The 22,500-nt window shown below is 37.0% G+C and overlaps 1 protein-coding gene, 1 long non-coding RNA gene and 1 pseudogene across 4 annotated transcripts; 2 read left to right on the forward strand and 1 right to left on the reverse strand.

Annotated features, from left to right (window-relative positions):
- Nucleotides 1–3,557, forward strand: part of LOC106308618 — a 9,839-nt pseudogene extending 6,282 nt beyond the window's left edge.
- Nucleotides 3,558–15,513: 11,956 nt separating this feature from the next.
- Nucleotides 15,514–16,955, forward strand: LOC106310031. Of its 3 annotated transcripts, none has more exons than XR_001263669.1 (3): nucleotides 15,514–15,841; nucleotides 15,897–16,299; nucleotides 16,377–16,955. It is a non-coding gene; the product is annotated as an uncharacterized LOC106310031 (long non-coding RNA). The 3 variants fall into 3 exon arrangements; XR_001263667.1 differs by having other exon boundaries at nucleotides 15,514–16,058; nucleotides 16,157–16,299; nucleotides 16,377–16,953; XR_001263668.1 differs by having other exon boundaries at nucleotides 15,514–16,052; nucleotides 16,157–16,299; nucleotides 16,377–16,953.
- A 2,561-nt stretch (nucleotides 16,956–19,516) lies between these two features.
- LOC106308329 (GDSL esterase/lipase At5g33370) lies at nucleotides 19,517–22,057 on the reverse strand. Its single transcript, XM_013745490.1, has 5 exons — nucleotides 21,720–22,057; nucleotides 21,515–21,642; nucleotides 21,176–21,418; nucleotides 20,797–21,049; nucleotides 19,517–19,951 (listed from the first exon to the last, which is right to left on the reverse strand). Exons 1-5 carry the CDS (start codon nucleotides 21,958–21,960, stop codon nucleotides 19,719–19,721), a joined length of 1,098 nt encoding a protein of 365 aa, XP_013600944.1. The 5' UTR covers nucleotides 21,961–22,057; the 3' UTR covers nucleotides 19,517–19,718.
- Nucleotides 22,058–22,500: the final 443 nt, after the last annotated feature.

Raw genomic sequence — 22,500 nt, forward strand, 5'->3', positions numbered from 1 at the left:
GTGTTAGATACCTCCGAGTATCTATACGAACCAAATTTCAAACCATCATATCACGATGAAAGTTCCATTTGCCACGGAACAGGGGGAGACAGTTCTCCTCGACGGATGCGCTATCGATTCGAACATAGAAAAAACGCTCGAACCATCCCTTGGCATTTGAAGTATGCCCTTGGATTATCGACATATGTCTCTTGGGAGCCATGCGGTATGAGTAGTCAATCGAGGTCTTTCGTGTCGACCATAGCCCTTCAAATTCGTCGGGGCTGAGGTCCATTCCGAGCTCGTAGCTCAGGATCAGCACGCCAAGAAAGTTCTGCAACGCCGCAACATTTAGCTGACTGATTGACAGCTCAAAATGGTCGAGTGAGCGGACGATGGCCTCGGGAATCGGGAACCACATGCGACAACATGTCAGGAAAGCTTCGTAGCATGTGAAGAATCACTCCGGCCTCAACATGCGACAACATGTCAGGAAAGCTTCGTAGCATGTGAAGAATCCCTCCGGGGGATCCTCCGCACTCTCCCCATGCACCGGGACTCGAATCACAACCCCGCTCGGAACTCGAATCACAGCCCCGCTCGGAACTCTGTAAAACTCCCGCAGGGTCTTAAGATAGGCGGGAGAGGTCCTGCTCGGAAGGGTAGGATCAAGCTGCGTCGCGGGTCTTGTGGGATAGAAGACTTCGGGCGGAGGAATTATCGAACCGCATAATGCATCCCAGTACGCTTCCTTCTCTTCTTGCTCGACTTCGAATTCCTCTTGGGAAACAATCTCCTCCTTGGTACAAGGATTGCCAGAAGATGATTGAGGGGAAGTCTTCTTCTTAGAGAATCACTTTCTTGAAGTCATTTTTTGAAAGACAAAAACTTTGACACAAAGGTAAAGAGAGAGAGGATAAGAGAAATTTCTACCTTGGAGAAATTTTCTTGTGAAGAGAAGTTAGTGAAGACTTTGAAAAAAAACTTACTCCACCTATATATAGTAAAAAAGGTTACTATTCATTCTCGGACTTTCGGCAAACGATTACGTCTGATTCCATCAAAACAAGTCATACCGCAAGCTAGGACCTCACACCCAGGTCCGCGGATCCTAGATAGCTGGGGGCTAACTGTTGGGGTCAAAACCGGTCACGACAGAATCAATGCCTGAAAGTTCCCGGAAAACCAACTCTCGATCGATCCTTGAAAACTAGACATTCCCGGAAAACGATTAATCAAGTAAAAGACAGTTTTTCGTGGTTGCGAACCGAGGAATGTCGAGAAGAGGATCAGTCTGGATGAGGTCTCGATCGTAAGCCAGGGCCGTCTTGATCGAGGTCACCTCGCCCATGGGCGAGGATGGCCCGCACTAAGGTCACCTCGCCCATGGGCGAGGACGGCCCGCGCCGAGGTCACCTCGCCCATGGGCGAGGACGGCCCGCGCCGAGGTCACCTCGCCCATCCATGGGCGAGGACTGACCTTCTGTCCCGAAACCGTGCATCCTCGTCTAAGTTCCCGTAACGCAATCCTCGGGCCCTTGGATGCAATACCCATGTCTTGTCTCGCTTAGGATTATCAAAGAAAGACTTCGGGAAAAGTTATAAAAACTTGGTCGTCAAAATGGATTCCTGCCTGTCGTATAAAATGGCTATGGTTAGCTTGAATACCAGTTGCCTTAACTATACGGGGAATTGGAATCCTTTCGGAAAAACCAACTGCTGTTTCTTAGGAAAAATCGTGAAAATGTCTAAGTCCCAAAACAGGGGCTGGACCACGGCTAAACGGTCCACTTACGATTTTAGAGCAGAATTGAGCCCAAGGCTGATATGACGGTCTATTTTTGATTTCGCAGGAAAAGATAAATGTCAAGTTTCCGAAGATAATCATGAAGAGTGACGAAAAATGGAAAAGCCCATCTCGCGACGAATCCGGCCCAGGAAAAGGCGCAAACCGAACTAGAGAGAATATATAAGGAGGGCTTAAGGCGAGGAGCAAAGAAGAGCTTTCTCAGAGCAAACTTAATACTTAGAGCAATTTAGGCATTTTTCCGTTTTTACTATCGAGCTGCAACTCGACTAGGTTAGAACTTAAGTGGCTAGACTAGCGAACGTACCGACAGCTCTCGTGGCCTAGGATCTTACCTGTTGTTCACGCTCAAACGCGAATTCGGAAATAAGACCTCTTTTGTTCTCTTTTCGCTCTTTTACGATTTATTACTTTTGACTCTTTCATATTGATTGTGTTGTGCGTGGCCTAGCAGATAACCGGAACGTTCAGGGAAGGCTAGGTTAGCTTGGCTTTCCTCCGATTAACAAATCTTGACGGTGTGAATTCCGTTTCCCACAATTGCTGGCTACCCTAATGTTCCAGTCATAGTAGGAAGCTCCGAACCCTTAAAGTACGATCTTTCTCTCCTCTCTTGAATATTAAACAATAGAAATCTTTATTTCCTTTATATGCTACAAAGTCAAACTGTTGTTATGACTTCTATTTTATGTGTTTGCTGTTTTGATCCAAGATGGGATTCCCTCGGTAGCTGATTTTGTGCACGGTAAAAATGGGGATGTCTCTCTTCCTCTTCTGAGTAGAAAAAAATGTGACAACAATGCAGTTCATTTTCCGTAGGGAGTAGAGAGGGTCTCTGACTATCTGGGTGAAGTCACCATTCTTTGACCACTGATCAATCTTGCAATAGTAAGAATCATAATCTTTAATTAAAACTCAATTTGAGTTTGTCACCATGATTGTTTCTTTTCATCTTAGCCCATCAAACGTGATAGTTCATTAGCGAGTACGGCGAAGATGATTTTCATATTTGGTGGAGCTTTCTTTGCGTTAGGGAATATCAATCCCCCATTTGAAGCGAATATAGAGGTCCCTCCAAACCTCTTATTTAATCTTCTATCAATGATAAAATGATTCATGTTTATGGGTTTTTTCCTTTCTATGCAGATATATGGTGACCCAGAAGCAGCTGATGTTGGGTTCATGTCTGGAACTGATATCACTGTTGGGATAAACATCAGTACCCAACTTAAACTAACAGGTGAGTAAAACTTTCTCCTACTCTAATCTCCATATAACATTCGCGCTTAATGGTTCTGACTTCTGAAAGCAAGTCTATTTCTTCTGTTCTAGATGATGACCTCTTAGCGTTGCGTAACTCCAAGGGAAACGCACAAGATTGTTAAGTGACGTGTGCAAATTTTACAAAGCTTGCAACGTCAAATCTGATTGTGTCTATGATAAAGCAAGAAACTTTGATCTAAACAATTGTTTTTATTGTTGTTGGTTGTAGGAGTGTGCCTCCATGACCCGCTGAGCTTTGTGGAAGCAGTATGGCCTGATCTATTCAAATATAAGAAAGGGGTTGTCCGAGTGGGGACTCAGGGAATATGCGTCGGCCACAGGCTCATGGATCAAGCCCTCAAGCGGTTTTATTATATAAATTGTAATCTTCACATAAAAATAAAGAATCATAGATGGAACATGCGCAATGAGCAATCCATGGGTGAGATTTTCACCAATATCTGTGGCGTGGACAATAAATGTAGACAAAGTTTTGGAATATATCTAAGTGATGGTGGTGAAGCTTAATTCGAATCTTAATTCAAGGTCTGTATATGAACTGTATACATATAAAACTTTGGTAAAAAAACATAACAACTAAAACTATTTATCTTTTTCTCTTTTAGTCTAGGTTGTTGGCAAAGCTATAAAATTTCAGACTAATATACTTCTTCCTTGGATTTCTAAAAGATCCATGTTATAGTTACACTTATTAAGAAAATATATAAAATTATATTTTCCAATACATTGTTTTTCTTAACTATTCCCAATAACTTTTAACCAATAAAATTTTATTAAACACAATTGTATTTTTTTGAAAAAAACAATTTTTCATAATTAATGTACTGAAAATGTAAAAAATGTATCTTTTTAAAACATTTTTTTTTCTAAAACATGGATCTTTTAAGAACGGAGAGAGTATTTAATAACGACAACAGTAATTATAAAAAGTTAAATAGAATTACTAGATTATTGAGAGCGAGAAAGCTAAATAGAATTACAACGCATAAGGATTTTAAAATTAGTAAAAATCTTTGAAAACAAACGCTGGTCATAAGTTTGATAGGCCATGGATTTTACACATTTTTAACCATAGTTTATAAGTATTTTAATATATATTTACTACGATATAGAATCTATTTAGAGTATTTACAGGTTCAGAGACGATTTGGAGGAATGTGGTGATTTTGGTGTCTTTTGGAGCCTTTTGAGTGTAGAGCTGCACAGACGCCTCAGATGTTTAGCTATGGATCGGATTCTTCAAACAAGTCTGGAAGGTAAAACCTTGTGTAGATTTATCACCCTCTCTCTCTATGTTTCGAAATTAAGATTATATTAAAAAAAAAAGAGAGAGAGAAAAGAAAAAAAACAAGAAAAAAAATATATATATATATATAATTATAGATGATAATTTTGGAAAAGAATTCAAACAGGACTTGGAGGCTACAACCATTAAGGCTTGATTCATAAGAATTCTATAGGTAAAGGATTAGAATATGACTTGGTGGCTACAACCATTAAGTCTTGATTCACAAATATTCCTAGGATATAGGTCAACAATAAGTGAACAGGATTTGGTGGCTAAAACTATTAAAGCTTGATTCATGGAAGCCTGTCCAATCTTGGTTAATGATTTTGTAATATAAGCAGACTTTGATTGAGAGAGAAATTAGTAGAGAGATAGGAAATGAACTTTTATTTACCTGCAGTTTCAGATATTTGTTTGAGCATCCTTGCATCATGTGATCCATACCCCCAAGGTAAAGCCTACACTTTTATGCAAGAATTGAGGTTGGTAGAGGGGATTGTCAGACAGGATTTGCTAAGTTGTTGACTAGATGAACTTGGTTGCTAGACTAGGATATGGTATAGTGTGCTTCTGAGAATAGGACTTTCTAAGGTGTTGATTCTAAGTTTCAAATCTGTGTCCCTGCTGTTTTAAAACCTCTTTTAGAGAGACTGTCTTGTTTTGCTTGCGGACAAGCAAAATGGTAAGTCTGGGGGAGTTGATAGGGCAATAGATTTTACCCAATTTTAGTAATGGTTTATAAGTGTATTAATATATATTTACAACGATATATAGTCTAGTTAGAGTAATTACAGGTTCAGAGACGATTTGGAGGAATGTGGTGATTTTGGTGTCTTTTGGAGCCTTTTGAGTGCAGAGCTGCACAGATGCGTCAGATGTATAGCTATGAATAGAGACTTTACCACCGTTAGATTGAGCCCATGTTTTAACAGAATATAGATCTTTGAGTTAGCTTTCCAATGCCGTCAGTTTGAGGTCAATCAGTATCCTGTAATAGAAATTATTCCCGGTTTACTGAAGATTGGTCAGTCTGTCTCGCGAGAGGAAGCTGTCAAAGAGATGAAGGACTATCGATCGACGGTGCACCCTTGGTGTGGATGGATGGTGCACCCTTGGTGTGGATCGACGGTGATGCCAGAATATGGGCCTAGCATATTTTATGACCGACTGAAGCCCAGAAGCAACCACAAATTACCAGAGTACCCTTGGACGACCTAAAACCCTATTTATCTTATTTATAAGCCATTGTGGATGGCTATGCTATCTACGCTATCTAATCTTTCTATTCATTGTTTCTCTTAGTTAGGAGAGAAGGGAGGAACTCCTTTAGAGTCCTCTTGGAACTCTTTTGGTTTTATCATTGCTTTTATCTATTCTATTTATCTATGATTTCTGTGACAAACTTCATGCTTGAATAGATCCACATGTTAGGTTTAGAGTTTAAATAGGTTATGTGGGATTAGCCTCAACTATAGATTGCTAAGTTGTGATATTCATCATTATGATTGTCATTAAAGTCTGTTTCTAGTTTAGCTAGCTAGAACTTGATCTAGGAGTTGTAAAATCAGGTCATCACTTGAATGTCACCCTGAATCCATCCTAATTGAGCTAGGATTGGTAGAGTAAGGCGAGAGCTGATCTAGGAAGCCTAGTGAGCACAATTCAACCCGCGCGTAAAGCTTGACTAAACACGTTGATCGATATTCCTATCGAATAATCGATCGACGGTTCAACAAGTGTATCGATCAATATTCCTATAGAATCATCGATCGACACTTATATCTGGTCAATAGACACACCTAGAAAGCGAGAGCCGATCGTTTTGCTTATAAGTGTTGAGCTCTATAATATCATGCATACAACTTGTTAGGCATCTGTGGGATTATAATCCTGATTACCTGAATAGAAACCCTAGATCTAGCAACCATCCTTCCATCAAACAACTCAATCAATCAACCAAGCTACTACCTTGCTCACCACTGCTATTTACAATTAAACTATTAGCCTAGCTTAATCATATAACTATTAGATCTTTTGTAGCTCCCTGTGAATTCGATCCCTAAGTGCTACAACTCGACCTCTTATTTGATAGAGTATAAATCACTCCTTAGGGTAATTTGAGTGATATCAAATTTGGCGCCGTTTCCGGGGAGCTTTGATCGCCATTAGATCTTGTTTAGTTAAATTTAGTCTAGGTTTTACTATTGTTCAAAAAACTCATAAAAAAATTTCTTCAGTTTCAGGTACATACATCTCAGTACCAGGAACAACAATGAAGAGAGGATTTCTAGGTCCTTCAAAGAAGGAGCCTGCTGGTTTATACACGATCCATAAGTCTACGAGGAAAGTATCAATTGACACCCTCCAAGCAATAGTGATCAACAAAATAAACCATAAATTGATCGACAGCAACACAATGCCATCGATCGACACCACTTACGAGAAGGCAGAGAAGGTAGAGGTACTCATTGTTGAGAGGGAAATATTTGATCTGAAACCTATATATATCAAGCTTATGCGTCAGCGTCCCTTTCATGGCTTTCCTCACGAGCAACCAATGGATCACATCAACATGATTGAGGAATTTGTATTGTTTATCTTCAATGGAGTCTTTGAAGATTACTATTTCTGCAAACTCTTCCCATACTCCCTTACTGGAGATGCAACTCACTGGTTCAAGAAGATACCACCAGAATCTCTCACTACCTGGAATGACATGAGAGCTGCCTTCCTCAACAAATTTCTCTATGATGCTGCAGCAAATCTAGAGATAGATATGGAATCTATGAGGAGATATATGGTAGAGGGTGATGAACAACATGTATCTGGAGAGCTGAGCAGAGTAGAAGAAGCCGACATTACTGACACAAGCTGAGCATCGATCGCCACCACGACCTCAACATCGACCGACAGAACGTCGACCGGCGGAACGTCGACCGGCGGAACGTCGACCGGCGGAACGTCGACCGGCGGAACGTCGACCGGCGGTACGTCGACCGGCGGTACGACCTCAACGTCGACCGGCGGTACGACCTCAACATCAACCTACGGTTCGACCTCAACGTTGACCAATGGGACAACCTCAACGTCGACCAATGGGACAACCTCAACGTCGATCGACGGTACGACCTCAACGTCGACCAACGGCACGACCTCAACATCCATCGACGGTACGACCTCATAAACGATCGACAGCACCATTGATCGACAGAAACCCCTGTTGCCGATTGACACCTACTGAAATCCCTGAAAGTTCGAGTTGTCCTCAGGACATTGCAGACTCGACATTGGAGAGAACAGATGGATCAAATTGTTATCTTACCTCAGATGTGGACATAGAAATCGCCATGGAAGATTTCTTGGAGCTAGAAGAATTCTTAGAACTAGAGGAAGGAGAAACACTTGAATATTTGGATTCTAATAGGGAAGTCACTATGGAAGACTTTTTAGAGCTAGAGGAATGGCTTGACTCGGAGCAGAAGCTTGATGATGAACGGAACACTACGAGAAAAGATCTGGAGACTTCGTCAAGGGCTATCATCGATCGACACCAACCTGATGAGATCGATCGACAACTACCCCACATCGTCGATTAACACCCGCCCTACATCATCGATCGCCACCCACCAGATATCATCAAGCTACACCCACCTGATTGCATCGATCGACACCTATGGTTGGATGTACTGCCAGGATACATAGTTGAGCTGGAACAAGTTGATGAAAGGATGTACATGTCTAGGCCTTACACCTTGCTGTCCCTAAACATCAGAGACCACCTATCTTGACAGAAGAAGCTGCTGGGTTTCACAAAATAGTGAAGAGGATACATGACCCTGTGAAGTTTGTGGTTCCATGCGCTGTGGTTGAAGTTGAATTTCCTATCCTACCAGATAGAAGTATGCAGTTAAGTCCTTACATTGGGGTACTTGATGATCCTCTATATGCAGAAGCTTCTCAGAGAAAGTTGCGATTTAGAGATGAAGTCGAAAAGAGCCTAGCAGAAGCAGCATCGATCGACACCGACCGGATACCATGGACGACACCAACAAACCGGCATCGATTGACACTATCACCTCAACATCGATCGACACCCATCGCGTATCGGAGCAGAAAGAGTATGAAGTGTGTCGAAATCTTTTTGATGGAGGCACCACCACGCGATCAGATAAGTCTGAGGGAAAGAAGAGGAAAAGGACCAAGGGAGGTTCTCAGTTATCATTGATTCCTCACTCCTCAGATGGTGTCAGGAAGTCCAGAGTGCGCAGCAGATGCTTCTCACATCCATTTGCAAAGCTTAGAGCACTCCTTATTGCTGAGATGATAGACAAAGGAGAAGAGTCTATGGAGGAGGCTTTCACACAAGAATTATAAAGCTTCAGAGAGTAGACATTGGGACTTGTTTTGCAGCATGTTCTCATTCTCATCCGGATTAAATCAGATCTCCAAAGTCAAGCTAAATGATTATAACAAGGCGCTGAGTGGGAGGCAACCCACTATTAGGTAATTTCATTCAGTTTATGTTAGATTGTTACTGATTTTTGTTTTTATTTTTTATGCAGGTCAATAAAAAGGTGAACAGTAACGATAGTACTGTAGCAGCGCCGAGCGACACTATAGCAAGAAAATCGACCGACACTGTAGCAAGAACATCGACCGACACTGTAGCAGAAAAATCGGGAGTTACTGAAGCTGTGATATTGTAGCCGGACTACTGCAGCAGTCACTGTTCATCGAGAAAATTTTGTTTTTAGATAATTGGTTTTATTATTTATTTATTACTGACTTTTAGTGTTTTATTTATATTAGGAAAAAGGAAATAGATAAGAGGAAGACGAGTTTGCACGATGATCGACGATGGCTGCGCAGCATCGATCGACAGAGCATCTCTAGCATCGATCGATCGTCACTTAACTGTGTCGATCGACAGAGCTTCAAGAGTATTAATCGCCACTTAATTTTGTTGGTTGACACTTACATCAAAGTTAAGTATACTGTTTTTCCTTGTTAAATATTGTCCTTATGATTTATTTCCCCACCGATCTTAGACAGTATAACACTGGAGAGAGTGTTGTTTAAGTCTGGGGGAGGTTCAACTAATATTGTGTTTTAGTTAGATATATATAAAAAAAAGAAAAAAAAAAGAAACATATCCGAGTAGACGATTTCTCAGCACATCGACCGATGAGACCAGCTCGATATCGATCGACATCACTTCAAATCCAACGATCGATTGTCTCTTCATTATGTCGAATGATTGCTCTAGCCATCGACCGATGAGACCATGTCGACATCAATCGACATCACTTCAGCAACAACGATCGATTATCACTTCATTGTGTCGATCAACACTGACATCAGCGAACAGGTTATCGTTCTTACTTATTAAATTGTTTATGTTATCACCATAACTTCGACTGAATTTACACTAGGGACAGTGTAGTTTAAGTCTGGGGGGGGGTTTACTGATATTTATTTACTTATTAGTCTTATTAAAATTAAAATATTTTTTAAAAAGAAGTTTTTATCGAGTCAAAAAGGGGACAATGAACTTATTGATTTTGTTTATTATCTAACCACACCATTCTAGACTTATTATTTGCAGATAGCACTAAAGATAATAAAGTGGATCAACTTGTCAACTATGTTACACTTGTTGAGAATGTTTGAAGAAACTAAAAGCTGACCTCCAACCTAACATGACTCAACTACTTGTCTTCGATCTTGATATACATGGGATCAGATTCTTCAAACAAGTCTGGAAGGTAAAGCCTTGTGTAGATTTATCACCCTCTCTCTCTATGTTTCGAAATTTAGATTATATAAAAAAAAGAAAAGAAGAAAAAGAAAATATATATTTATATATAATTATAGACCTTGTTCGGAAACTCGCTAGGCGTTACCCATGCGCTCGGGTTGGCCTAGCGCCTAGCGAGAAAATCGTATTTTAATCGGGAGTAATCAGGGATTAATTTTAAAGTTTTATTTTATTTTTAAAATAAATGTATGTACAAAGAATAGTTTATGAAACAATTTGCAATGGTTATGAGTGGTCTGGTGGTATAATCTTTGATTGTTAACACAGTGGCTCCGGGTTCGACACGCATCATTGTTCATTTTGCTTGTTTTTTATATTTTCTTTAATGAGTGGTAGTTTCGTAATTACCTCTTCATATTAGGGTTTTGACGATTTTGCAACTTTTTTTTTCATGGTCGCAATGGATTTTGTTCATAAATACTTAATTTTTTGTGCGTTTTAGTTGTTGTTTAAACATCAAGACTATAGATTTGTCAATATTAATCGATATTGAACCTCAAAATCGCAAAAAACAAACATTTTTGTATTATACCACCTAACTATCCGATTGATAGGAAATCGCCACAGACTGAAGCCGCATCACGTTTACTCGCTGGATAATCAGTCCTTGGCGCCGCGTTTTAGAATAAGGATTATAGATGATAATTTAGGAAAAGAATTTGAACAGGATTTGGTGGCTACAACCATTAACGCTTGATTCATAAGAATTCTATAGGTAAAGGATGAGAACATGACTTGGTGGCTACAACCATTAAGGCTTGATTCACAAATAATCCTAGGATATAGGTCAAAAATAAGTGAACTTGATTTAGTGGCTAAAACCATTAAAGCTTGATTCATGGAAGCCTGTCCAATCTTGGTCAATGATCTTGCAATATAAGCAGACTTTGACTGAGAGAAAAATTAGTAGAGAGATAGGAAATGAACTTTTATTTACCTGCAGGTTCAGATACTTGTTTGAGCATCCTTGCATCCTGTGATCCATACCCCCAAGATAAAGCCTACACTTTTATTTATGCAAGAATTGAGGTTGGTTGAGGGGATTGTCAGACATGATTTGCTAAGTTGTTGACTAGATGAACTTGGTTGCTAGGGTAGGATATGGTATAGTGTGCTTCTGAGATTAGGATTTTCTAAGGTGTTGATTCTAAGTTTTAAATATGTGTTCCTGCTGTTTTCAAACCTCTTTCAGAGAGAATGCCAGTATGTTTTGCTTGAGGACAAACAAAATGGTAAGTCTGGGGGAGTTGATAGGTCATGGATTTTATCCACTTTTAGCCATGGTTTATAAGTGTTTTAATATATATTTACTATAATATAGAGTCTATTTAGAGTATTTACGGGTTCAGAGACGATCTGGAGGAATGTGGTGATTTTGATGTCTTTTGGACCCTTTTGAGTGCAGAGCTGCACAGACGCGTCAGATGTTTAGCTATGTGTGGAGACCTTTCCACCGTTAGATTGAGCCCATATTTTAACAGAAGATATAGCTTTGAGTTAGATTTCCAATGTCCCCGGTTTGAGATCAATCAACATCCTGTAGCAGAAGTTATGCATGTTTTACTGAAGAGTGGCATGTCTGCCTCGCGAGAGGAAGCTGTCGAAAAGATGAAGGGCTGTCGATCGACGGTGCACCCTTGGTGTGGATTGACGGTGATGCAAGAATATGGGCCTAGCATATTTTATGACCTACTGAAGCTCATAAGCAACCACAAATTATCAGAATACCCTTGGACGACCTAAAACCCTATTTATGTTATTTATAAGCTATTGTTGACGGCTATGCTATCTACGCTATCTAAGCTTTCTATTCATTGTTTCTCTTAGTTAGGAGAGAAGGGAGGAACTCCTTCAGAGTCCTCCTGGAACTTCTTTGGTTTTATGATTGCTTTTATCTATTCTATTCATCTATTTATCTATGATCTATGTGACAAATTTCATGCTTGAATAGATCCACCTGTTAGGTTTAGAGTTTAAATAGGCTATGAGGGATTAGCCCCAACTATAGATTGCTAAGTTGTGATATTCATCATTAGGATTTTCATTAAAGCTTGTTTCTAGTTTAGCTAGCTAGAACTTAATCTAGGAGTTGTAGAATCAGGTCATCACTTGAATCTCACCTTGAATCCATCCTAATTGAGCTAGGATTGGTAGAGTAAGGCGAGAGCTGATCTAGGAAGCCTAGTGAGCACAATTCAACCTGCGCGTAAAGCTTGACTAAACACGTCGATCGATATTCCAATGGAATAGTCGATCGATATTCCAATGGAATAATCGATCGACGGCTCAACAAGTATATCGATCGATATTCCTATAGAATCATAAATCAACACTTATATCTGGTCAATAGACAAACCTAGAAAGCGAGAGCCGATCGGTTTGTTTATAAGTGTTGAGCTCTATAATATCCTGCATACAGCTTGTTAGGCATCTGTAGGATTATAATCCTGATTACCTGAATAGAAACCCTAGATCTAGCAGCAATCCTTCCATCAAACAACTCAATCAATCAACCGAGCAACTACCTTGCTTACCACTGGTATTTACAATTAAACTATTAGTCTAGCTTAATCATATAACTATTAGATATTTTGTGTGTCCTAGCTCCATGTGAATTCGATCCCTAAGTGCTACAACTCGATCTCTTATTTGAGAGAGTATAAATCACTCCTTAGGGTAATTTGAGTGATATCAATTAACAAACCGTTGTTGTTCTATTCCTTATCTCAATAGAAAACACTGTGTCTGCCATGTAGGCTGCAGGTGTTGTGAACCCAGAGGAAAACCAGCTCCCACAGTTCATCTATGATATTGTGGGAACTACGCCACTACATACACTTTCAAGTTAAGGTTGAGCTTAAAATTTTACTTCCAATCATAAGACGTCCCCTATGCATTATTTACCAAGTGATTTTGGCACATGTCATTACCACATTAATTTTGAAAACAAAATGATGACATGCCATACTAATAAAGATGACATAGTTTAGACTAATTGTGACATGAACATTTACATTTAATGTTGTTTTATAATTTTGGTAAGTTGTTAGAATAAGGTAATAACTTATAAATCATCATTAATATAACAATAAATAGTAAAGTTAGAAATATAATAATATATAATAATTTTCGAAAATATTATTTAATTTTATTTAAATAATTTTATAATTTTTATTATTAAAACAAATCTTAAAAAATTTATGTATTTTCAAAAAACAAAAATTTCTAATCATATTATGATTATTTCTTTTTAATATTTACAAATTTTATAAATATTATTTAATTTTATGTTTTGTTAATTATGCATAACAAAACTTTTCCTTAATTTTATAGAATTTTATTTAATATATATTAACGAAAATAAATAAAAATAGTTCCAAGATATATATATTATTAAATATAAATGTAAATAAAAATATTTATTTTATCTTAATGTTAAAATATTGTATGCAAATAATAAAACTAAAAAATTAACAAAAAATTATTTATAAATATAATTTTAAAACATTATTTCTGCACATGGTGCAGGAAAACACCTAGTTTACTATTACAAACAAATGAAAGAATTGTACTTATCTATACAAATCTAGCCTTCTACTATGTTTTTATTCGGGCAAATGTTTGCCTCATTCTTTCAATTTGCAAATAATACATTTTCTAAACGCTTGCTTTTATGATTATACATATTAGTTACACCAAAAACATACACAAAAAACCAACAACATACCAACAAAAATAATGGTCAAGTAGCAAGTTAAAAACGGATAGAAAATGCTTTCCCATAACTCACCCGTTAAATACATAAAAACACCAAATGCCAAGACAATCTCAAAAACAGAAAATTTCAATACCCAAATTACTAAACTACAAAATATTTAATGACTAACACAACCAATGAATGAACCAAGTAGTCTTGGCCTAGTGGTAAAAGGGCTCACAGCTGTGAGTACCGCCCTGGGTTCGATTCCCCTTGGCCACCCGGGGCGCCTTAAGTGGTAAGAAAACGCGGATCCTGCGGGCCTCGTAGTGATTAGTCCTTGGGTCTAGAAAGCCTTTGGGATCACACTACGGTTATCAAAAAAAAAAAAAAAAAAAAAAAAACAACCAATGAACCAAATCATTGACAAATACAATTAACAGTTAGCAACCACTTAGCAAACAATTCTAAGCAACTATGAACAAACACTATTCAGCAGCTCCATATTGTAGCCAATCTAAGTTCAATCAACCCTCTTACTACATGAAAGAAATAGAAAAAAAATCTGCAAAACCAACTACGCGGTTACAAGAAACACAATCATCCCTCTTCAAACTTATACAACCTCCGAATGTAAATCTTCCAAGTAAGGGTAGGCACGAATCAGATATCTCGATTTTCGAAAAAAAAATTAGACACGAATCAGATATCTTGATTTTCAAAAAAAAATTATGATGCAATTTATTTAGTACAGGTTATTAATTTTTTATCTGTCTTCGATTTCCGAGTATCTGAAAAACTATAACTTACACTGGATTTTGTTTTGATCCATACAACTGAAAAAAACAAAAATTATTACACAATAATAATATTTTAGAGCATAAGAACAACAATAACATGTTACCAGTCCAAACCTAGACAATCGGTATGACAAATGCTTTTATTACAAGCAAATGACCAAATTTGTTTTTATAATTCTAGCACAATATGTACTGGTCTCGATTTTCTATTTCAGCTTTCACATATAATAAATAAAATTAAACTACATCTTCTTTCTTTTTTGTTAAATTACGAAGATGATAATTCAAGCTATAAAAATGTGAAACTCTTAGAAAAACGTGTTAGTTATTCTTAACTTAGGCTTCAACTATATCAAAGTGAAATAAAATCATAAAAATAAATATAAACCATTTTTATATATTTTTAATTTAAATTTTATATCCTTTAAAAAAAATGTTAGTAGTTCTTTCAACTCAAACCAACAAATTGTAATAAAATGTACAGTATAATCTTAGAAAACAAATGAATTTTATTATGTTCAATTTAGAGTAATTTTTCAAATAATTTATAAATTTTAAATATGAAATAATTTTATTATAAACTCATCCGTCCGTGGGGCGGACTAATCTCTAGTCTATCTATCTATTTATGTAAATAAAGTTGGATTGCCTCTTTTATCACGCGTGTACGTCATCAGTTTGATATGAGCACTTTTTGACACCTGGCACTAACTAAACCATCCCGCGTCTAAATTAAATTTCGAGTTATTCCGGTCTACTAATGCACCTCTCCAGAATTGGGCTTCTATTACATATTGCGATTGGCCCTTTGGAAACCATTATGAAAAGCCTATCATAGTATTAGGTTTCTTCTTCCTCTCCACGCATGCGAGCTTCTTCGAGTAGCAAACGAAATTCGCAGAAGCTAAATCGGCAATCCGATCTCCGTAACGTCTCAACCTTCCGTTAATGCGTGCCTAACTCCAAATTTTTCGTGATTATCGCTCTTCGTACACCGCAGCAAATGGCCGAAGCTTCAAGTCTAAATATCTCACCCTTCAACGATGGACAGCGCAACTCAAACACGACCCAGAAGAATATTTTGTTCTAACACCCGATTCCGACGATGGCGACTTCATACACTCTCCTTGTCGATTCGAAAGCCGGTTGCTGCTCTAACACTGCGGAGGTTCGTTCAGATTTGTTATCCTCATTGTAATTTGTGTGTGTGTGTGTGTCTATAGTTTGTAGATTGTGGTTTAGTGGATCAACATGGATTTTCAAGGAACAAAATCAGGGTAATCGATGACAATATACCTCCTCTTTCTTAAAAAAAAAAAATCATTAGTTTATATACCTCTCAAACCATCAGAGGAGGACTTAAATCAATGGCCTGACAGGTATAGGTAAACCATCATCATGCATTTTATGCTCTTTATCTTTATATATTCTGAATTCTGTGTGTGTGTTTCCTTTTTGGCGTTCCGGGTTTCACTTGCTATAGATGGCGACTCAACATTGATTTCTTTAGAAACGTCAAAGGCAAGCCCTCAGATTGAAGGGTTAGAAACATTTGACTACTTGGAGAACCTCAGAAAAAAATTCTTTTGACAGAACAAGGCGACAGTAAAAACCTTTGAATCTGAGGTATGGATGTAAACATTGATAGTGAAGAACAAGTATCGTTGGTTAACGCATATCAGAAAGTTACTTTTTTATATCAGATGGACCGGGCTTACCTTGGATCGCCCAAAGTCGTAGCAGTTCTGGACCATGAATGGAAAAGAACATATGTTACGGGAAAAGAAGGACTTCTAGACACGGTAAAGAATCATATACCGTGATATGGGTTTCATTAGTTATGATAGTGATGATGCAGTTGTATGAAAACCATGGGAGAACTCAAAAACTATGGTGGATTTAGGGGACGATAAGTACAAAAGCATACTTTGTGTGGATGTTAATTACTTTGAACCAATGAGAAGAAGGATCAGCCGGCTTATATTAATCGCTGTTAAGTCCAGTTTCTGCTTTGATCAACTTGAACTATAGAGCAAAGGATTCAGATTCTGTATGTTTAAGAATTCCATCCTAAAAAATATCAAGCTTATTCCTCTGCACGATCTTTGCACATTTTTATACTGCAACATTGGAAAAACAGAATTGTTTCTTCTCTATTTTGTTTTCATGTTTGTCCTCATTTTCTCAGTAGGGAAGTTTATTAGCCGGTGAGTTCTTACCCCGGTCTTGGTGATGTAGAGACTAAACAAAAAGCCTCTGTTATTTTTATAATGTATAAAATCATAGATATTGTGTTTTCATTACGAACTTTGAATTTGGGAAAATTAGCAGCCAACGAACTCATTGACACAATACTTCAAGAAATTAACAGGATCTCATCTAACTGTTAACAAGAAATTAATGAATACCTATTACCAAAAAATAATACATAATCAAAATGAAAAATTCAAGAATAATTGTCGGACAACAAAAAAATAACATAAAACAAATAAAACAATAAACAAACAAAATATATCGAAATAAATGTGATAAAAGAAAACTCTTATGTTATGAATTCCGAAAAATCTTTAATCGCAGATTTAATATTGATATGAAATAAATAAAACATAATATTTGTACAACACAAAAAGGAGGTAGCGCTCAAATATATATATGCTAAGCCATAACTAACCGAGTTGGATCAGTCTCTCATATGTTTTCACGAAAAATTGCAGTTACAGACTCTGAGGGACAACGACCATGGTAACATGAGAGGTATCTTTCCAGTTTCCACCACACCTGTTCAATGGTAAAAACCAGCTAGAGGTAAAATAATCTGTTTACAATGCTCATTTTGTCTCAGCACCAATCTTGAGATTGAGGTTTTGCATATCGTGTTTGGCAGAAAATTAGGGGAAGGTTGCGAGGCAAGCTAAGAAGCATTTCAGAGACCTCAAAAAGTTTCAAATCAGAACTTAGGCAAGTGGACTTCGCACAACTTCAACTATTTCTTTTGTACGGAGACCCTCCAAACTCTGTTTAACAATCATTTCCTCATTCTTAAATTGCAGGCCTACAACCGATAGTTCAGCCTGCGGAAGTTGTTCTTTTGCTAGCTGAGGAGAATGAAGTACCACATGTTCTGGAGGTGCAACTTCTTAAACAATAGCGCATCAAATTAGCTCAAATGAAAAAAAAAATGAAGTAGAGAGGTAAAAGCTACCAACCAACTATTATCCGCCACCTGATTCCATACACTTATTTAAAACATGCACACAACTCATCACAAGATAATGCTAAAGCAAAGAGAGCTTTAAGGATTCAAATTAGGACGTTTACACAGGGGAGGAAGAATACAACAACAAAAAACTCCTCACCTTTAAAAAACAATACAAATCTCAAAAGCTATCATGCTTGCTTCAAATTTTAAACTTATACAAATATCTCAAGTTAATGGTGATTATCTCTGCGTTTACTTAGCAGATAATTCTGCGCAATGTTGAGATTCTCCAGGTATGCATCTATTATGCTACAGGAAATCCGCCGAGATGAATCCCACATTCCCACTCGCAGGACCAAACTAAAATATCTTTCAAAAGTTAGCTCAAGTAAGCCCAGACGCCACCCGTACACACAAAAAATATACTTGACTTAAGAAACTCTCAGCCTCACTTGAGAACATACTCATCTGCATGCACCCTAACAAGGCGAAGCAGAGCTAGCTATTAGACGTACCTACACCCAACGCCATGGTAAAGAAGCCTCCTCGGGCCAACGGCTTGAAAGCATCAGACTCAAGTAAAACAAACACTATACAAAACTAAAATAGATAATATATAATCACCGGAAAAAAATGTTACACACATAACAATCAAACAACCATGACAAAACTATAAAATAAAATACATTAAGTCATCATACCAACTTTACATAAAGAAAAACACATGAAAACCAAATAAATGGGAAAAATAATTAACAACAGTATAAAAAATAGTAGTTATTCTTACTTTAAATTTTCTTCAATGTCAAATTGAAATGAAAATCAAATAGGAATATGAATCATTACATTTTCCATAAGTTTTAATTTAATAATTTTTGTTCTCTAACAAAAACACAAAAAAAACAATGTTAGTGATCTTTTTTGTAACTTATGTTAGTGGTCTTTTCAATTCAAACCAAAAATTTTAATAACAATTTGATCTTAGAATAAAAAACAGATTATATTTATTATTTTCAATACAAAGTAAATTCCAAATGTTTTATAAAATTTTAAAAATATTTTAATATAGAATAGCTTTAATGTAAACTTACGGGCGGACCAACCCTAGTAAGGTATAAAGGATTCAATTCAAACTTTTGTTGATACAGGCAGCTACTGATTCAATATTCATTCCCATAAAACGACAATCATAGTTACACTTGATGTTTTCTTCATGTGGACGCTTCCATTTTCACATTTGGGTTAAGTTGGCTCTGGAGTTTACTTGTTTTTTAGGTGAAACGACTGTTATCTTCAGTTCCCTTTTTACTTCTGATGAAGATTTCGACTTTTCCAAATCCTCCACATAGTCCAAATGGGTAGTTTTTGAAGAAAGGGTGAAAGATTTTGATTGGTAGCACAAGCCTGGACCTCCCCAATATGATCTTCAAAACTTTTATCTTTTTATTTTATTTTATTTCAATACTCTGTTTTATAGTCTTCGAGATTTTGCTATTTTATGGGTTTTTAGATTTTCTACTATCCAAACACACCTATAAATGAACATTTTATAACTTGATTAATTAGTTTGATTGTTTAAAAAAAAAAGAAAAGAAAAGATCTATTACCACTTAACTTGAATACAAATAAAAATGAAAAGATGAATACGAACATTCGAAAGAATGCTGGAAAACAGATATTACTTCTCAAGTAACAATTGGCGATTCAATTATTGATAAAGAAGACAAAACACACAACATAACTCATGGAAACTATTTAAAGCAGCCATGTCGAAATACATAATTAAAGAGAAGATCAAACAATTAAAAGAAAACATAGAGTGGGAAATGGAGAGATGAACAACAGATTAAGTCGTGGAATCAAGGGTGAGGATGGTGCTGAGGTTCATGGGATGCATGTACTCGGGAGAACCGTTGAGGATTTGTTGAGCAATGATTCTACTTGCTTTCTCTGATGGATGAAAAGGATCCCAAAAGGCGAAGAGATCTCTGTTTGGGCAGAGATTTGATAACGGTGTGCATAGTCCTATCCCATTATACGGTCCTTGTCCACAACACGCCACCTTTGACGTTACGAATCCTGCAGTTAGAACATAAATATCAAACCAAAACCGAACTTAGTAAAACACTAAAAGTACACTTAACCAATATTTATGAAATTAAAAGAGTGGATACCACACAAAAATGAATCTTGCCACTACTGGCTAAGAAATCAGCGTTTGAATTTACAGATGTGAAATAAAACATAAAATACAAACTTTCTTTGAGAAATATCCAGTTCTATTAAATTTATGATTTATTGTAAAAAAAATTATAATATAAGATATATAAAAAAGATATTTTTTTGGAACGATTATATTATATGATATTAACTAAAATTTTGTTTCTCTTTTAATTTATTTTAAAATTCAATACCTAGTAAAACCGAACCCAAACGAAACTTTTCCAACTATTTTATACTCCCTCCGATCCTAAATGATAGACTTTTTAGTATTTTCACACATATTAAGAAAACACATTAAACTACCTTAATAAATGTATCGTTTTCTGTAATTTTCAATTTTCAATAATTTTTAACCAATAGTAATTTAATAAAGTCAATTAATTTTTTTGAAGTTTACAATTTTATCATAGAAAACAGAAAAAATACATCTTTCTGAAACAAATTTTTTTCTAAAAAATCTATCATTAAAGAACGGAGGGAATATATATATATATATATATATATATATATATATAAGTCTATGTTCTTGTTCGAAATATGATTGCTAAACCTTCTTAAGAAAATAAATGTTTCCAAAACCATATACCGATAAATCAATACCAACAAATCTAAATATCACCCTTAAACCAATTTTTAAACCTCAAATATTAACCTGCTTTGTAAAATGTATTGATAATTAAATTGGAAATAAAGACATATACCATATGCTTCTGGGTCGCTGATAAAGTCCATGTGCATTTGTTGAGTATTAGCGGCAATGAAAGCCGAAGATCCAACTTCATTGTTGAGGTCGTTGATCATCTGAACAAGCTGTGGGTTGAATAGCGATGCGGCTCGTTGTAGTTCCGTAGAACACTCGCCGCTGCGGCTACGTTGAGCCAGCTCGGCCGGGACGCAGCCCATCGGCCCTGTCCCAGTCACCAGGACACGTCGAGCACCCAAATCGTACATTTTCTATAAAAACAATATGGATTTGTATATAAGACGCAATGCAGTTTCAAAATCCATTTGATTTTGTTAAGTATAAGAATTGGTGAGAAATTTAATGGATGATTTTGGCCTCTATGTAAATAAACAAACCCGTAAAACTTTGCGATACTCAGAAACGACATAGACAACGTAGTCGGGGAGAGAGAATTGACGAGATCTTGCGGAGAAAGGGACCAAGTAGTAGTTGTTGACGAAATCGTTGCCTCCTAGTGTTATTAGACCAAGTGCTCCGTTAACGAGCCGCTCCATCTCTTCTTCTCCGACCAATCCACTCACTCGTACTTTGTACTGCTCGAAGTACTCTAACTGCTTCGTGATCCGAATTATGTTCAACTGCATTGAAGTTACCAGAAGACCCCTTGTTATCAAAAAGTGCCTTAACTTAGCTGCTAGGATACATTAAGGGACTCTTGTAAAACTATAACTTACAAACTGGATACCGGTGTCGTTAAGGATTCCAATACCAGCGGAAGCGAAGTTGGCACCGATCAGGAGCTTGTCTTTCTTCAACATAGGACTCAGGTAAGGCAATGGAGACGCTTGACCCAAATGCTCACCTATAATAAATATCATCATATTATTACTGTTTTATTTTTGGTAATATTTGAAGTGTTAAAAGACTAAGGAAGCTTACTGATGAGATCTGGAATGTTAAGACCATTGGAGAATCTGCCGGTGGGAAGGTGAGTTGGGAAGTCGATACCGTAAGGGTAGTTATCGGCACGAGCAGTGGTCACTAGAAAGTCATTGTTACCATTGTCCACGAGGGAATCTCCAAACACTAGGAAAGCCCTTGCGTTGGCTTGCAGCACAAGTAAGCTCATCATTTGCAGGCAAACCCCAAGTAGTGCAACATTAGCCACCGAGTTCGTCATTGTTATACTAAACGGCTAAAAAGTTGTATAATCTATGTGTATGAGGTTGTGAACTCTGTTTAGGTGTTTGCGTGGAGATGGGATGAGTAAGGGTACAAGATTCTGATGTGTGTATATATACGTGCACATGTTGAAAGTAGTGGAGAGAAAAAGAGGCATTAATGGAGGTCTTCACCAGCTTTTACCAAATGGTGTTAGATTTTAAATGGAGACAACCAAAATGTACTAGAGTTGTCATTTTGGTTGGGAATAAATATGTGCCGGTAAAGATGGTAAAAACCTTTTAAAATCCAAATTTAAAAATCCGAATCATCAAACTCTTGGAATCTCATTCGAGTCCCGTAAGTATATATTCATATTAGATTTAATACGATGGAAAAATTATCTTCTTTGCATATATTCTAGCAACTCTATTAGCAATTAAAAAACATGCGTCTTCGATGAATTAGGAAAAAAAAGTTCACGAAGAAGCCTTCGACATCTACATGTGAGTTAGTTTTTCTTCTAAGTCTAGGGAAATGTCACATTTTGTAGGTTATT

This window comes from Brassica oleracea, chromosome C8 (assembly GCF_000695525.1).
Source record: "Brassica oleracea var. oleracea cultivar TO1000 chromosome C8, BOL, whole genome shotgun sequence".
NCBI classification, from domain to species: domain Eukaryota; kingdom Viridiplantae; phylum Streptophyta; class Magnoliopsida; order Brassicales; family Brassicaceae; genus Brassica; species Brassica oleracea.

Excerpts from the sequence above, each read along its gene's own strand:
- LOC106308329 (XM_013745490.1), bottom strand. The coding sequence starts at position 21,960 with ATGACGAACTCGGTGGCTAATGTTGCACTACTTGGGGTTTGCCTGCAA. Across the intron at positions 21,643-21,719 it reads TAACATTCCAGATCTCATCA|GTGAGCATTTGGGTCAAGCG; the intron begins GTAAGCTTCCTT and ends TATTTATTATAG. Across the intron at positions 21,419-21,514 it reads ACGACACCGGTATCCAGTTT|TTGAACATAATTCGGATCAC; the intron begins GTAAGTTATAGT and ends ACTTCAATGCAG.